This window comes from Eubalaena glacialis, chromosome 10 (genome assembly GCF_028564815.1).
Source record: "Eubalaena glacialis isolate mEubGla1 chromosome 10, mEubGla1.1.hap2.+ XY, whole genome shotgun sequence".
NCBI lineage: Eukaryota > Metazoa > Chordata > Mammalia > Artiodactyla > Balaenidae > Eubalaena > Eubalaena glacialis.
Window position 1 is genome coordinate 75,607,501 of NC_083725.1, and position 18,579 is coordinate 75,626,079.

The following is an 18,579-nucleotide window of genomic DNA, read 5'->3' on the forward strand; positions in this document are numbered from 1 at the left end:
TTGTTGGTGTGTATTTTTTCACAGTATTCTTATGAGCCTTTGTATTTTTGTGGTATCAAATCTAACATTTCCTCTTTCATTTCTAATTTTATTTGAGTCCTTTCCCTTTTTATCCTGCTGAGTATAGCTAAAGGTTTGTCGATTTATCTTTTCAAAAAAAAACCAACTCTTTGTTTCACTGATTTTTCTTCTATTGTCTTTTTACTCTGTTTCATTTATTTCCACTCTGATATTTGTTATTTCCTTCATTCTATTAATTTTGGGCTTAGTTTGTTCTTCTTCTTCTAGCTCCTTCAGGTGTAAACTTAAGTTGCTTATTTGAGATTTTACTCTTTTCTTAATGTAGGTGTTAATCGCTATAAATTTCCCCCTTATATCTGCTTTTGCTTTTGCTTTAGCCAATAAATTTTGGTATGCTGTATTTGCATTTTCATTTGTCTTAAGGTATTTTTTTATTCCATTTAGTTTATTCTTTGACCCATTCAGTAGTATGTTGTTTAACCTCCACATATTTGTAAATTTTCCAGTTCTCTTCTTGTAATTGATCTCTAGTACTATACTTTTGTGGCTGGAAAAGAAGCTTGATATGATTTCAATCTTCTTAAATTTATTGACTTGTTTTGTGGCCTAACACATTACCTATCCTGGAGAATGTCCCACATGTGCTTGAGAAGTATGTTTATTCAGCTGCTGTTGTATGGAAGATTCTATGTATGTCTGTTAGGTCCATCTGGTCTAACATACTGTTTAAATCCAGTTTTCTGTATTGATTTTCTGTCCGGATGATCTATCCATTGTTAAATGTGGGGTACTTAAGTCTTCTACTATTATTGTATTGCTATCAATTTTTACCTTCAGATTTACTTTATATGCTTAGGTGCTCTGATAATAGATGCATAAATATTTACAAGTGTTATACTCTCTTGATGAGTTGACTACTTTATCATTATACAATGACTTTCCTTGTCTCTTATTACAGTTTTTAGTTTAAAGTCATTTTGTCTTATATTAAGTATAGCTACCCTAGCTTTCTTTTGATTTCCATTTGCATGAAGTATCTTTTTCTACCCTTCATTTTCAGTCAATGTGTGTCCTTAAAGCTGAAGTGAGTTTTGTTCTAGGTCTTTTTGTTTTTTAAAATCTATTCAGCCACTCTACATCTTTGGATTGGAAAATTTAGTCATTTTACATTTAAATTAATTATTGATCAGTATGTATTTACTACTGTCAATTTGTTTCCTTGCTGTTTCAAAATTCTTTATTTATCTTTATTTTAGTATATATTTACCATTACAAGTGAGATTTATACTTTCATATGTTTTCCTGTTACTAATTAGCACCTTTTCATTTCAGCTTAAAGAAGTCCCTTTAACATTTCCTGTAAGGCCAGTCTAGTGGTGATTAGCTTCTTTAGCTTTTGCTTGTCTGCAAAACTCTTTCTTCTCTTCTTCAACTCTGAAGGACAACTTGCCAGGTGGAATATTCTTGATGGACAGTTTTTTTTCTCTCAGCACTTTGAATAAATCTTGCCACTCTTCTCTGGCCTGCAAAGCTTCTGCTGAAAAATCTGATCATCGTCTTATCAGGGTTCCCTTTTATGAACAAGTTATTTTTCTCTTGCTGTTTTAAGATTCTCTCTTTGTCTTTAACTTTTGACACTTTAATTATAATGTGTCTTGGTGTTGGTCTCTTTGGGGTCATCGTATTTGGAACTCTCTGGGCTTCCTGGATCTGAATATCTGTTTCTTTCCCCAGGTTAGGAAAGTTTTCAGCCATTATTTCTTCTTGTAAGTTTTCTGCCCCTTTCTCTTTCTCTTCTCCTCCTGGGACCCCTATCATGCGAATGTTGGTTTGCTTGATGTTATCTCATAAGTCCCTTAAGCTATCTTTATTCTTTTCCATTTTTTTCATTTTGCTGTTTTAATTAGATGATTTCCACTGGCCTGTCCTCATGTAAACTGATCCTCTCTCCTGTGTCATGTAGTGCGCTGTTGAACCCCTCTATTGTATTCTTCAGTTCACTTACTATACTCTTCAGCTCTGTGACTTCTATTTGGTACTTTCTTACACTTTCTATTCCTTTGTTGAAATTCTTACTTTGTTCATCCATTCTTCTCCTGAGCTCAATAAACATCTTTATGACCATTATTTTAAACTCTTTATCAGGTAAATCACTTATCTCCACTTCATTAAGGTCTTCCTCTGAGGTTTTACCTTGTTCTTTCATTTAGAACATATTCCTATTTCTTCATTTTCCTTGACTCTCTGTGTTGGTTTCTATGCATTATTTAAAACATCTACCTCTCCTAGTCCTGAAGGAGTGGCCTCTTGTAGGAGATGAACCTTAGTATTCAAACCTGCCCTAGCTCTTGGTTGTCTCTCAAATCTTTATGATGGTCCAAGCAGCCTACTTTATTCTTAGTGCTCACCGTAGTTGAGGGTATACCAATACCTGATAGTGTCCCAAAGGGGAGGATCATAGTCAGCACCTAGATTCAGGTGGATTGGAAGCCAGACCTTCAGGTAGCAGCTTTTAATGTATGCAAATATGTATCTTTCAGTGGAGACTGGGAGATGGGTGTTTCTGTCTGCTCCCTCTGCGCTGAGCCTTGGGGGATAGCCAGTTAAGAACTTCGTTTGCTACAATCCTGTGGGACCTGGGAGCTCAAGTCCTGTTGGCCACAGAGTCAAAGGTTTAAAAGGGTGTGTCCCTTGGGCAGCAGCTGCAAAATCTGGGGCGCCAGACATGTGCACAAGCTCTTTCCAAGAAGAAACCAGTGAACTGGAGCAGGCTAGAGAGAGAACAGTGATGGCACCTGCCAGATCCCTGGTCTCCAAACAGAATCAAAATTAGCTCCTAGATGTGTGCTAAGTTAGAAACCTGACCCTCAGGCAGTAGCTTTTAAAGTATGCAAACAGGATTCTTTCAGGCAAAGACTGAGAGATGGGTGTTTCTCTCTGCTTCCTCCATGCTGAGCCAGAGCAAATCCTTGAAAACCCATTAAGGACTCTTTGCTTGTTATAGTCTGGTGGGTCTCATGAATAAAAGCCCCATTGTTTTTCAGAGCTAGGTGTTTTTGGGTCCTTACCTCAAGTGGAAGTCTAAAAAGATGGGGGTTAGATGTTGGGTCCAAACCCTTCGCACCTCAGGGGAGGAGCTGGAAGTTTAAGTTGCTTCGCAACTGCATGTCTCTCTGCCAGGGGACATTTATGGTGAGACTGCATCTCAGCCTTTTCTACTCACTTCAGTGTGGGTATATTCTCGTTTGCCTGCTATATAGGAACTGCTCGGCTAGTTTCTGGATTTCTTTCAGCAGAAATTGCTCCGTGTGTAGCTGTGGATTCAGTGTGTCCATAGAAGTGAGTTCAGAAGCTTCCTATGTCACCATCTTGGACTGAAACCCCCTACATTGTCTTAATGTATTATTTTTCTGTGAGTTTATTTGGGGGCTAAGGGGTTGGTAATGATGGAGAGAAGAAGAACCCAAATAATCACAGTTAGTTTCATTAGATAATTCTAGGGAGTTGTAAAGAGGTACCCTCAAGAATATGGAAATAAAAGAAAATACTGCATTCTCAGCACTGACTTATGTTCAAAAGATCAACAGAGAAATGAAAGGTCACCTGAAAAAGATAGCAAGGCTCTCAACAAGAGAACATTCTTTCTTATTTAGACTGAATTGACCAAAATGGGAATTGGATCGGCTACTTGTTGGCAACATCCACCCGAACACTAATCAGGACAGAAATGACTAGAATCATAGACATCTAAGTTTTCTGTCTGAATTGACAACATAATCCCTAATTTCAAAAACAGTTGGCCCTGAACAATGCAGGGTTTAGGGGCGCCGACCCCTCTGTGCAGTCGAAAATCCACATATTAACTTTACGGTTGGCCCTCTGCATCCACATACTCAACCAACTATGGATCATGCAGTACTGTAGTATATAGTTACTGAAAAAAATCTGTGTATAAGTGGACCCGTGCAGTTCAAGCCCATGTTGTTCAAGGGTCAACTGTATAAACAATGGGCTGTGTTAATCTGGCAGGTGTTAAATATTTGACATCAAATATTCCTTAGTTTGATTCCACAATCAAAATGCTTCTGATTTTGATATGGCTTCCCACAAAGATCTGACAACAAGGAGAAAATGTGCTGATAATATAGATAATGTATATTTTGTTCTATATAACCTTTTAACTTATCACTGTAAATTAAAAAGCTAGCATGCTGGTTTTAATACATCAGTCTAATGAACTTGGATAATGTGAGTCTGTACCATGAAAGGTGGTTTGTCTCCTCTTGTACTGAAAAATGAAATTTCTGCATCCAGAAAATTCAGATCTTGGCATTTAATTAAAATAACAAAAATAACAAATGCTCCTTTGTGAGGTCATTTCAGAAAGCAAGCCAATCCTTTTCCCTGGTGGTGATACTCATTCATCTGTATGTAGCAGAAAGCACAGCAGATAATGCAATTGGCTCACTCAACATCCTGCAAACTGTTTTATAGTTTCCTTCTCATACTATAGGGCCTTGAAAGCAAAACAAACAAACAAATAACAACAACAACAAAGTTTTTCTGATTCCTTTGGGGGGGGGGATCTGCATGCAATCTGACTGACACAAGGAAACAACCCATATGACACTTAAAGCATAAGTCACCAATGTGTGACAGGGGCTACACATGGGAGAATGGATTTTTTTAGTGTGATTATTGTGAAGGTTGTATTGTCTGGTACCCAACATCATAAGTGTCAAGTGATAAAAGGTTGAAAAAGTATGAACAGCCCCAAGCTAGGCAGTTCCTAGTACACAGAACTGGTTCCCTGCTCACCCCTTACCCATGAAATTATATAAACTACCCAATACTTTCTCATAAATCCTTTTCTGAATAAATTAGAGACAGTAGATCCAGTTGTTTGAAACTGAGAGAACCCCAGCTAATACTCTGAAAGACCCAGTATTTTTAATTTCTATAGTTCTAGCCTATTAATGTCAGTCCCATCATTTTGATACTACCACCACTAATAATAATGAGTTAACAGTTACTTCAGCACTTAAAAAATAATATCAAGCATTGTGATAAGTGATTTATAAACATTCTGATTAAATGCTCTATATTCTGTGAAAGACACCTCAGGAGAAAGACTCAAAGGGAAAAACCACAGGTTCATCATGAGAGGATACAAATCTTCTTAATAAACCAATTTGCAGATATGCTATTCTTAGAAGTATGCAGATTATGAACAATATTTTAAAGAAGAAAAATTAAACTTGGACAATAACTTTACCTTCTTGCTCTCTTCTTCAACAATATAGTACCTCAGTCATTTTAAAGTAGCTCATAGAACTCAAACTTGCTATTCTAACAAAAACAAATATGGCATAATAAAAAGATTCCTAAATGGTGTCTCTTTGGCTGTAATTTGGCTAGAAAAGTTGCTGTACCTGAAGATTGATCTCTGCCTCATAAAAGGTTAGGCATGAGCAGTAATGTCGATCTGAGTCAATATCTGTCAGGACCACCACAAAAAACGTTGGCTGCTTCCTCTCTCTGGACAGCTGCCACCCTCCAGGCTGACAAAACTAAATGAGACAGAAAAAAAAAATTGTCACATCTTAAAAGTATAAGGTAAATTTATTAGTTATAAATCCCTGAGAAATGTCTCCCCATTTAAAAAAATTTCCAGATGTGATACGTTACTTCAGCCAATATTTTTTAAAAATCACTTGCAGATTCATGATGTAGAATACTTTCACTAATGTGCATATGCATTTTATGAAGACAGCCTAGATTTTCCACAGATGCCACTCATTCTGAGACCGGGGTTGGCATATGTAGGAACAGATCACTAAGATGAAAACTTTGCACCATTAGAACAAATCATGAAATAAGTTGAAGATAAAGTGCTCAGTATCTACCATGGACAGAAAACAGAATTATTTTAAAATATCGTCATTAATCTAAGACTCTTCAATTCAGTACAATGAAAAAGATATCTTGTTCATCAAGACAGACCACATTCTGGGCTATAAAATACACTTTAATGTATTTAAAAGAATAGAAATCATATAATGCATGTCCCAGACCACAATAAAATTAAACTAAAAATCAATTACAGAAAGATAGCTGGAAAATCCCCAAACACTCAGAGATTAAACAACACACTTCTAAGTAATACACGGATCAAAGACAAAAATCTCAAAAGAAATTTTCAAATATTTTTAACTAAATGAAAATGAAAATACAGCTTAACATTTGTGGGATTCAGCAAAAGCAGTGCTTAGAGGGAATTTTATAGCACTGAATTCATAGAGAAGAAAAATCTAAAATCAGTCATCTAAGTTCTATCTTAGGAAATTAGAAAAAGAAGAGCAAATTAAATCCAAAGTAAGCAGAAGAAAAGAAATAATAAAATTAGAGCAGATATCAGTGAAATCTATTACAGGAAATCAATAGAGAAAAGCAGCAAAACCTAAAGCTAGTTCTTTGAAAAAAACATTAAAATCAAGAAGTCTCTAGCCAGACAAACTAAAAATAAAAAAGAAGATACAAATTACTAATATCAGAAATGAAAGAAGGGACATCACTATAGATCCTGTGGACATTAAACAGATAATAAAGGAATAATATGCATAACTCTGTGCCCACAAATTTGATAATCTAGATGAAATGAACCAATATCTTGAAAGATATAATCTGATAAGACTCACACAAGAAGAAGTAGACAATCTGAATAGGCCTATATCTATTAAAGAAAATGAATCAATAATTAATAATCTTCCAAAATAGAAAGAAAGTATCATGCTGCAATGGGTTCACGGTGAATTCTACCAAACACTGAAGGATGAAACTAAAACATTCTCTACAATCTCTTCCAGAAGACTGAAGCCAAGGAAATACTTCCTGATTCATTCCATAAAGCCAGCATTACCCTAATGCCAAAAACAGAAAAAGAAATTACAATAAAACTATACATCAATATCTCTCATGAAGACAGATGCAAAAATCCTCAACAAAATATTTGCAAACTGAATGTAGCAATGTATGAAAAGAATTACAAACCATGACCAAATAAGATTCATTTTGGGTATGCAGGGCTGGTTCAACATTGAAAGTCAATTAATCACATCAAGAAGCTAAACAAGAAAAAGTACATGATCATATCAATAGATACAGAAAAAGCATTTGAGAAAATCTAACACCCATTCATGATAAAAACTCTCAGCAAACTAAGCATAGAGGGGAAGTTCCTTGACATGACACAGAACATTTACCAAAAACCTACAGATAACATCATACTTAATTGTAAGAAACTAGAAGCTTTCTAGCTAAGATTAGGAACAAGGCAAGGACGTCACCTCTTACCACACCTTTTCTAAATTGTACTGAAAGTCCTAGTTAATTCAATTAGCCAAAACAAGGAAACAAAAGGTTTACAGATTAGGAAGGAAGACGTGTAACTGTCTTTGTTCCCAAATGACATGATTGTCTATGTAGAAAACCTGAAAGTAATAAGCAATTCCAGCAAGTTTCCAGGATACAAGGTTAATATACAAAAGCCAACTGCTTTCCTACATACACCAACAATGAACTGTTACTTGAAATTAAAAACACAGTACCATCTTCATACATTAGCACCCCCAAAAATGAAATACTTAGGTATAAACCTAATAAATTATGTACAAGATCTATATAAGAAAAATTACAAAACTCTGACGAGAAATCAAAGAAGAACTAAGTAGAGAGAAAGAGAGAGCAATTCCAATGTTCATCAATAGGAAGACTCAATATTGTCAAGTTTCAATTCTTCCCAGTGTGATCTACAGATTCAACGCAATCCCAAACAAAATTCCAGCAAGTTATTTTATGGATGTTGATAAACTAATGTTAAAGTTTATATGGAGAGGCAAAAGACCCAGAATAGCCAACTCAATATTGAAGGAGAACAAAGTTGGAAGAGTGACACTATCTGACTTCAAGACTTATTATAAAGCTACAGTAATCAAGACAGTGTGGTATCGGTCAACGAAAAGACAAATAAATCAATAAAGCAGAATGGTGAGCCCAGAAACAGACCACACAAATATAATCAACTGAACTTTGACAACAGAGCAAAAGCAATACAATGGAGAAAAAATAGTCTTTTCAACAAATGGTGCTGGACCAACTAGATATTCATATACAAGAAAATGAATCTAGACACAGACCTTACACCCTTCACAAACATTAACTCAAAGTGGACCATATACCTAAATGTAAAACACGAAACTATAAAACTCCTAGAAGATGACAAAGGAGAAAACCTAGGTGATCTTTGTTTTGGCAACGACTTTTTAGATACATCACCAAAATCATGAACCAGGAAAGGAATAATTGATAAACTAGACTTCATTAAAATTTAAAACTTCTGCTCTGTGAAAGACACTGTCAAGAAAATGAGAAGACAAGCTAAGGACTGGGAGAAAAAATTTGCAAAACACATATCTGATAATGTACTGTCATCTAAAACATACAAAGAGTTTTTAAAACTCAACAATAAGAAAGTGAACAACCCAATTAAAAAGGGGGCAAAAGATCTGAATAGATACCTCTCCAAAAAAGATATAAAGGTGGCAAATAAGCAAATGAAAAGATGTTCAATATCATATTTCATAAAGGAAGCAAATTAAAACAACAAGATACCATTACATACCTATTAGAATGGCCAAAATACAAAACAATGCCAATGCCAAATGCTGACAAGAATGTAGAGCAACAGGAATTCTTATTTATCTCTGGTGGGAATGCAAAATGGTACACCCACTTTGGAACACAGTGCGCCAGTTTCTTACAAAAGTAAACATACTCTTACCACACAATTCAGCTATTTACCCGAAGGAGATGAAAACATATGTTCACACAAAAACCTGCACATGGATGTTTATAGCAGCTTTGTTCATAATTGCCAAAACTTGGAAGTAACCAAGATGTCCTTCAGTAGGTGAAGGCACATCCAGGTGACAGAATACTTTATTGTGCTAAAAAGAAATGAGTTATCAAGCCATGAAAAAACATGGAGGAAACGTAAATGCACATTACTAAGTGAAAGACGCCAGTCCGAAATGGCTACACGTGGTATAATTCCAACTACTTAACATTCTGGAAAATGCACAGCTATGGAGAGCAAAAAGATTAGTAGTTGCCTGGGGTTGGGGAGACATAAATAGGCAGAATTTAGAGGTTTTTTAGAGCAGTGAAACTATTCTGTGTAATACTGTAACTGTGGATACATTTTATTATGCATTTGTCAAAACCTTTAGAATGTACACCAAGAGTGAAACCTAAGGTGAATTACAGACTTTGGTTGATAATGATGTGACCAATGTAAGTTCATTCATTGACTGTAACAAATGTACCACTGTGGTGGGGGATACTGATATTGTGGAAAGTTGTGCGTTTGGGGAACAGAGAATATATGTGAATTCTTCATACTATTGCTCAATTTTGCTGTGAATCTAAAAGTACTCTAAAAAGTAAAGTCTACCTCTAAAAACATGAAGAAAAAAATATCTGGATAACAATATTGTTGAAGAGATGGAATAGAAATAGAAAGGAGCTCACCAATACAGCAGCTCTCTGTGCCAGATTACCTTCTGTTACCCTGCTTAATAACTGTGTAACCTGGAGCACTTTATTTAACCTTTCGGTGCCTTAGTTTCCTTATCTGTAAAAGGCAGAATATTAGTACCTATCTACTAGTACTTTTGGGAACCTCACACAAGGTAACACATGAAAAGTACTCAGAATAGCCTTTGCCATATAATTCCGTGGTGTTAGTTATTATGATTATTACCCCCTTTGACCTAACCTTAGTTTCTATCATCACAGCTATAACACTTTCTTTCCCCTTCTTTACTAGTTTTTTCCTGCCTCTCCTTTCATTGCCTCATTGACTCCTTGACTCAGTCTAAAGAGACATCAGAAAAGTAATATTTGGATGACTTCCTACATTTAGAGAGACACATTAATCACGTTCATAGCTTCTCTACCAAATGAAAAATTCTACCAGACTAATTTCCTTGAGCAGACATCATAAGGAATACATAAAGAAACAGCATGAAAACCTTAAGGACACATTAATTAGTTAAGTGAAAATATTTTTCTCTACATTTGTGGCTTTTTTTTTTTTTTAAATAAATTTATTTATTTATTTTGGGGTGTGTTGGGTCTTTGTTTCTGTGCAAGGGCTTTCTCTAGTTGCGGCAAGCGGGGGCCACTCTTCATCGCGGTGTGCGGGTCTCTCACTGTCGCGGCCTCTCTTGTTGCGGAGCACAGGCTCCAGACGCACAGGCTCAGTATCTGTGGCTCACGGGCCTAGTTGCTCCGCGGCATGTGGGATCTTCCCAGACCAGGGCTCGAACCCGTGTCCCCTGCATTGGCAGGCAGATTCTCAACCACTGCGCCACCAGGGAAGCCCTACATTTGTGTTTTGAAATAGTAATTCATCGAACAAATATTTATTGAGCACTTCAGTATCACTTATTCTGTGAAGTCTTCTCTGAAGCTCCCCAGTTTCTCTAGCCCCCTCCAAACCAAAGAATCAAGCAGTTCCACTCATGTGTTCCAAACCGTTTTATACATTCTTATTATAATAAATAATTATAATAACCTTTTCTTCCTATATATAGCACTAGAACTTATATATTTTACTAATCTGGTACAGAAAAGTTGACTTGTCAATTTGTTTACATGTATATTTCTCCCTCAACAATTCATTTATCTAAGTTCCATGACTTTACATCTTTGGCTTTCCTGTGGCCACCATAAGCCTTTTTCATTCTAGAAAAGTAGCCCTCAAAGTGTGGTACACAGAATCATAGGAGTCCCGGTGGTCAAAACTATTATCATATTAATACTAAGAACTGGTTGTTTCTTTCACTTTGTTGACATTTACATTAATGGTGGAAAAGTAATGGTGGGTAAAGTTGCTGGTAACTTAACAGTAATCAATGCAGCAGCATCAAACTATACTTGTAGTCACTGTATTCTTCAAAGCTACACATTTGCAATTAAAAAAAAAAAGTTTCCGTTAATAATTTCCTTGATGAAGCAATAAACATTTTAATTTCATTGTAACTTGACCCTTGAGTATACAACTTTTAAAATATTCTGTTTCAAAGAGTAAATACACATAAAGCACTTTTGCTGCATATAGAAGTATGATAGTTGTTTAGAGAAAAACTACTTGTGTAGATGTTTAAGTTGTGAGCTGAACTGTTCTTTTTTTTCCCCCAAGAACACCATTTTTTACTTGAAAGAATAACTGACAAACATGCTTATACAGTCTTATGTATTTGGTAGACATTGTCTCAAATGAATGAAATGGGCCTGTCACTTCAAGATACATATCTGAGACTGTTTGTTACCAATGATAAAATGAACTTTCAAGCACCATCATGAGCCTGACAGCTTTGCATTCCTGATTAATATGGGAGTATTATTAACTAATGTAATATTTTAAATACTATATGTGTCAACATTTGGAAGATCTGCATAACTCATTGATCCCTATTTGCCAAGTGACTAATGCATGATGTTATAAAATCATGCATGGATAAAAGATTTTTCAAAGTGCAAAGCCAACCAATAGATTTTATCGTAGCAGAGTAAATAAAAGTTCATTGATGCATTTATATATCTCACATTGCAACTAGCCTTTAAGATATTATTATTTGTTGAGTGTTGGTGTAGTATTCAAACAAGAGTTTCCATAAGTATCTGAAAAGGCTATAAAAATACTCCTCTTTCCAACTACATATTCGTGAGACCTGATTTTCTTCGTATACTTCAACCAAAACAACGTACTGTAAAAGCATGAATGTAGAAGCAGGTATGAGAATCCAGCTGTCTTTTATTAAGCCAATATCAATGATATTTACAAAAATATAAAACAATACCATTCTTTTCCCTATCTTTTTTGTTATGGAAAATAGTTATTTTTTCAAAAAATATGCTATTTAATATGCAATGGTTTACTGTCCTTTTTAAAATAAATAAATAGCTTAAATTTTTCTAGTTGTCAGTTCTAACACAAAAATTAATAGATAAAACTACATAAACAAAACTCTTTGCAGATTCTCAATCATCTGTGAGAGTATAAAGTGTGAGACCCAAAAGTATGAGACTTGCTATTCTAGTAAGAATGCATGTTAATGTGTAACTAGCCTTGGCTTAAGCTACTTAGGTAGCAGAAAGGTATAATCTTTGGCAGAACCAAGGAGTTTTAACAGGTTAAACTTCTGGGTTTAACAAAACCCAGAAGTGTCTTTCAAAATACTCGCGTCTGAGCTTGGGTATGAAATAATATAATGATACAGAGCCTGTGTCATCAGGTCTGCTCATTCGACAAACAAGTCTTCTGATATAAAGTGAATCAGTTCTGTGAATTAATAGCAAATAATCGCATTCTCTTAGAGGTCTGTCATTCATTATCACAGCTGCTCATTAGGCTTGGCAAACGGTACTAAAAGCTATACACCATAGAATAACAACTATATATTTTCACATAATTTAAATGAAACTATAGGTTTTCAGTAAGGATTAAACTAAATCTCTTTATGTTAGTTCCAACTCAACCAACTTCACTGATTTCTCAAATCAAAGGTACCCATCACAGAGAAGTGTTCACAAATAACAAATTAACTTTTGTAAGCGAACAGATATATTACTTAAATAAGCAATCAGATATTTTGCTGCTAAAACTAGAAAAATCAACTCATGCTTACTTTTCTCAAATGCTTTACACATACAGTGAATATAAAAAAAATATTACAGAGTAATAAAAGATGTCCATAGCATTACTGTGACTAATTTTAATGATCTCTCAAAGGTGAAATGTTGTAGAAGGTTCTTGGGATAACAGTCACTCAATATTTTCCAAGACCTTCATACACATCCATAAATTTACAGCTCACTAAACCACATTTTACTGTTCAACCAGTAATTAAAAAAATTAAAGGTGTCTCTTTAAAAAAAAGAAGGCTGTAAGAAAATTGCTTCTCATAGAAAAAAATAAACACATAACATCCAGAAGGAGAATATGAGAGTTTAGGTAGGAAGACCTCCTTAGTTATTTAAATGGCCTCATTTCCCCAAGTTTACATTATAACAGGAATTCTGATTTCAAAAGTATTAACAGTAAAACTTCTGGGAAATTCCAAGGATCCTCTTTTTTGATTCAATAAGTACTTCTTCAAAACTAAGCTTAATGTGACCACAACTAAGATAGTAATGGTAATTCATGCTAGGCCTGGTCAGATATTTTTTACTAAATTTTTCACAAAGAAGCTGTCAAGATAGCTGGTCACACTGGTTACACATGAGACCCTTTATTTCACACATAAAAATACAGTTACATAAAGGAATTATTTTATACTATGCATTAATATTATTAGAATCATACTTCATAAGAAATTTTGATGTTGCATTCTCAAATGAAATATATTAATACACACTTAGTAAATAAACAATAGCTCACATAACTGAGTTTACAGAAATGTCTTTTCAATGGATGAAAAGAAATGGCCTTAACCTCCAGTTAAATGTCTACTTTTCAAATTCATTGTATCATAAGATTAAGTAATAATCAAATTTGGTGTATCAGGAGATGATCCCACTATTAATGAGAAGTACTCCTCATAGGATTTGGATTTGAAATATAATAATGCTAGCTGGTTTAATCATTTCAAATCTTAACTAAAAGCGTGCTGAGAAAGTAATAAACAATGAGAGGGGAATTCCATGGCGGTCCAGTGGTTAGGACTCCGTGCTCTCACTGCTGAGGGCCTGGGTTAGATCCCTGGTCGGGGAACTAAGATTCCCCTCACAGTGTGGCAAAAAAAAAAAAAAAAAAAAAAAAAAAAAACCCAAAAACCAATGAGGGAGTGGACACTGCATTTCTTGAACCTGAGCTCGAGTCACATTTCTGACAGGAATGTGAGAAAATGTTTAGACAGCTGGAAACAGAGTAGTCACTAAAAGACAGTAAGCAGAATGATAAGCATTAAACAAACAGGATAAAAATCAGGATTTTGCTCTCCCCAGTGTCTTTACTGGCAAACAGGAGAAAAAAATGCTATCACAGGTGCAAAACCTAAACTGTTTAGAATTGACTGTCATAACTGACTGGCCTACATTTTGTCCTCCTTTTCCAAGTCACTGAGGAAACACATCTATTTGGAGTGATACTATCAATGGACATACCATATATATGTCTGTTTCATAAATATATGAGTGTATATGCAACAATGTATGTTTTTGACTATTCCCTTCCACCTGACTCTCATCATTTCCCACAGATCATGCTCATAAAAATTTTACAACATATCTGGGAACAGCCAATACGGGGATTCCTTTTCAGGATGTTATCTGTCTTTATTCAGTTCCAGTTTTAAGACCTTGGCATAACCTGGACACAAATGATACCTCAAGGGTGCAAGGTTAGAACTGGCAGACATTTTTAGGCTCCACATTTAATGCGTTACAAATACCAACTTTGTTTACTTGCTTGTTTCTTTAATTGCCCAAATGTATGAAGTAGATCATGTGCAAACAGGCCACCCATCTGCAAATAAAAGATAAGTGCCAATAACCCCTCATATTTGTGAAACACTTTATATATAATTGTATCCCACAAGGTTTATTTTAAAAATGATGAAACCTAAGGCTATGAGATGTTAAGGTGATACAGCTAGTGTGTGATAAAAGCAGGACTAGAATTCAAGCCTCTGTATCTCTACAAACTGTGTCTTCTCACTGCTGAATTATCTTTGTATATCACCTTGCGGATATTATTTTATGTTAATATGAATTTACTGTAGAAAAATCAGAAAAGAAAAAATGAAAATGAACTAAGTTCTTTAACATACAACCTTCCCTTGCAACCATTTATCTCTGGATGTCTTTTTATATAAAATGGGATATATTATACATACAGTTATGAGTCCTGCTTTTCTCCACCTTCTGTAACATGTGCGTTTTCCCATGTACCTACATATTTTTAAGAAAATTATTTTTAATGACTGAATATTACACCAGCATATAGGTAAGCACCACAACATAACCAATTCCCTATTGTGGGTTGTTTATGTTGTTCACAATTTTTCTTCTTAATAATTGCGGGATAGGCGTGGTATTATGTAAATCTTCCCAGGCATGTCTCATTATGTTTTTGGGGAAGAACTGGTTTTGTAGAGCACAACCAAAATGAGCACAAAAAATGTTTAACTGCCCTTGAATTCCTTTTTAAAGGTTAGGCAACCCCAAAATTATTTTGTTTTGCTGATAGAGTTCTAAAGAGGACAAAAAAGAAGTTGATAACAAAGAACTGTTATTATGAACTATATTCTGACCAAAGAACTGACTTGTGAAATAACATAACAGAAGCCTTAAGAAACTGAACTCCATTGCCAAGCCAGGCCATGGCAATGTCAGGTGTGTGCTCTATACTTTAGACAGATATTTTTCAAAAGTTCAGAGAAAACACAGTGGTTGTAAGACTTTGGAAGAGAAGCCAATCTAAGAGTTGGGAAACTTTCAAATATTTTGTTATCCACAGAATAATGGGTATCACACATATGTGCCTAATTTTAGTGGACAGCTTTTGATGAAGTATACTTTTAAAAGACTATCCAAAACAATCCGCTTTAAATGAAACAATTTAAATGGGTCACCTATAATGCTTTTAGTAGATATTTTATTCAGATATTTTATTACTACTACTACACATTACACTGTCCTCATCAGTATAATAAAACTTTATGTATAAGATAATATGATTTGTCTGCCTAGAGAATCCAAGCAAACTGACTAAATATTATTTGAGTAAATAAGAGTTTAGTCATGTAGCCAGATATAAGAACATAAAAATCAACAACTCTCCTTGAGATCAGCAACAAGTAATTTCTAAAAAGATCTTATTCATAACTTTAATATGTTCTCAAAGTCACAGGATGAGCTAACCTAATCTCTCAAGTTTTGAACATTTTGGCATATCAGTTTCATGAAGAGCCCTACACATAAGCCTCTAAATATAAAAATTTCAAGAAGCAAACTCCAAAGAGAAAAATGAACGTTTAGAATAGCTTCTAACATCCAAGTTTTGAAAAAATACACCTGTACATGATTTACAAATTTAAAACAATTCCAAGAGCAAAAGAAAAGTTATTAATGACTTCTAGTTAAGCATGGCAGATGGAACAAATGAGTTTACCTCCAAGAGCTCCTGAAAACCCTCTAAAACTGCAATTTAAAAAAATACAAACAGCAAAGTAATATGAAAGAAGATAACAGGTTTAAAATGACAATAAGAGGGACTTCCCTGGTGGTGAAGTGGTTAAGAATCCGCCTGCTGGGAGGGGGGGGTAGTCAAGATGGCGTACTAGGAGGACATGCGGAATTCGAGTCTTCTCACAACTAGGGAACCTACCAGGCGCCGGTGGGGGCCAACAGACACCTAAGGGGATGGAAGGAACCCCCAGCAACCGGGTAGGACATTGGGCATGGGGTGAGTGAAGGGGGAGGAGACGTGGAGGCAGGAAGGGACTGGCGCCCCTGAGGGGCAGCTGGGGGAGGGGAAGGGCTCCCACACCCTAACGGGTAAATTGGGGAACCACTGGGAGGGCAGAGGATCAAAGGGGAGTGTGGCCACGCTTCCCCTGCCCACTTGGACCCCCGGGAACCTGCTGAGATCCTGGGCCAGATCCTCTGCCCACCTAGGCCCTCTCCAGCCACTCAGGTCCTCAGGGAGTGGGAGGGAGGGATGAGGGGGGCGAAAGTAAAGGCCGGACCTCTGGGATCCACACCCCTGAGGCGTGGCTGGGAGAGGGGAGGAGTTCCTACACCCAGCGGGACCCACCCATGGTTAGGGGTCCAGCAGTGACGGGGGTAGACCCTGGGGGAGACAGAGAGGGAGGGGCACAGAGGAATGGAAGGGAAGGGGGCCAATGCTTTCCCTGTCCACTTAGGCACCAGGGAGCCGGTTGGGCTCCAGGTCTGATCCTCTGCCCTCGGAGCCTCCCTCCTGCTGCGCAGAGCCGAAGCCCCGCCCCTACACCCCCACCCAGGGCCCTACCTCTACACTTGGAGACCCCTTCCAACGCGCTGGGCCTAAACCCCACCCACACACCCTCACTCAGGGCCTCACCTCCAAACTCTGAAACTCCACACACCAGAGGCCCTCCTGTCCACGTGCTGCCTCTCCCCTTCGGCACAGGTATTAAGCAGAGACCCCGCCCCATATTTGAAAGTCGCCTCGCCTAAGCCCCGCTCCATGCTCAAACACCCTCCCACCCCCAACCCCCCCTACCCCCCCTGCCTAGGTCCTACCCCACCCTAAACCGTGCCCCTGCCTAAGTTCCACCCCCACCTAAAGTGCACCCCCACAGCCAAGGCTTTTTTTTTTTTCCTTTTCCTTTTTCCTCTTTTAGAGTGGGGTTCCATTTTACCTTGTTGATTCATTGCTGTTGATTCTTTTATATTTTTATTTTTCCTAATAAATCTTTTATTTTTCTAATTTTATTTTATTCTTTATTATTTGTTAGTGATCTCTCCTTTTGGCTTGTTGCTCCACCCCCTTTTTTTTTTCTTTTTTCTGATGTGGTTTTATTTTACCTTGCTGCAGTTGTTTCAATTATAGTTTTATTTTTCCTAATAAATTTTTTATCTTTCTAATTTTATTTTGTTTTTATTCTTTGATATTGTACTGTTCCTTTTTTCTTTCTTTCTTCTTTTTTGTCTTCAGCACCACAAGCTTGCGGGATCTTGGTTCCCAGGTCGGAGGTCGGGCCCGAGCTCCTATGGTGGGAGCTCCAAGTCCAAACTGCTGGACTAACAGACAACCTCAGACCCCAGGAAATATCAGTTGGACTGAGACCTCCTGGAGGTCCTCATCTCAGCACCAAGACCCAGCTCTATCTAACTGCCTGCAAACTTCAGTGCTGATGTCTCAGGCCAAACAACCACTAAGACAAGATTACAGCACCACCCATCCAAAAAAATGACAAAAAAAAGTATGTTACAGATGAAGGAGCAAGGTAAAAACCTACCAAACCAAATAAATGAAGATGAAATAGGCAACCTACCTGAAAAAGAATTCAGAGTAATGATAGTAAAGATGATCCAAAATCTTGGAAACAGAATGGAGAAAATACAAGAAACATTTAACAAGGATCTAGAAGAACTAAAGAGCAAACAAACAGTGATGAACAACACAATTACTGAAATTAAAAATACTCTAGGAGGAATCAATAACAGAATAACTGAGGCAGAAGAACGGATAAGTGAAATGGAAGATAAAATGGTGGAAATAACTGCCAAGGAGCAGAATAAAGAAAAAAGAATGAAAAGAATTGAGGACAGTCTCAGAGACCTCTGGGACAACATTAAACACACCAACATTCAAATTATAGGGGTCCCAGAAGAAGAAGAGAAAAAGAAAGGGTCTCAGAAAATATTTGAAGTTGAAAACTTCCCTAACATGGGAAAGGAAATAGTCAATCAAGTCCAGGAAGCACAGAGAGTACCGTACAGGAT

The 18,579-nt window shown here is 36.5% G+C and overlaps 1 protein-coding gene across 6 annotated transcripts in view; it reads right to left on the reverse strand.

Annotated features, from left to right (window-relative positions):
• SBF2 (SET binding factor 2) overlaps positions 1-18,579 on the reverse strand; it is a 461,885-nt gene that overhangs the window by 255,995 nt on the left and 187,311 nt on the right. For all 6 annotated transcript variants that reach the window (XM_061201443.1, XM_061201441.1, XM_061201446.1 and 3 more), the window contains exon 3: positions 5,454-5,591. In XM_061201443.1, coding sequence (XP_061057426.1) covers positions 5,454-5,591 — 138 coding nt within the window. The remainder of the gene's footprint in view (positions 1-5,453; positions 5,592-18,579) is intronic.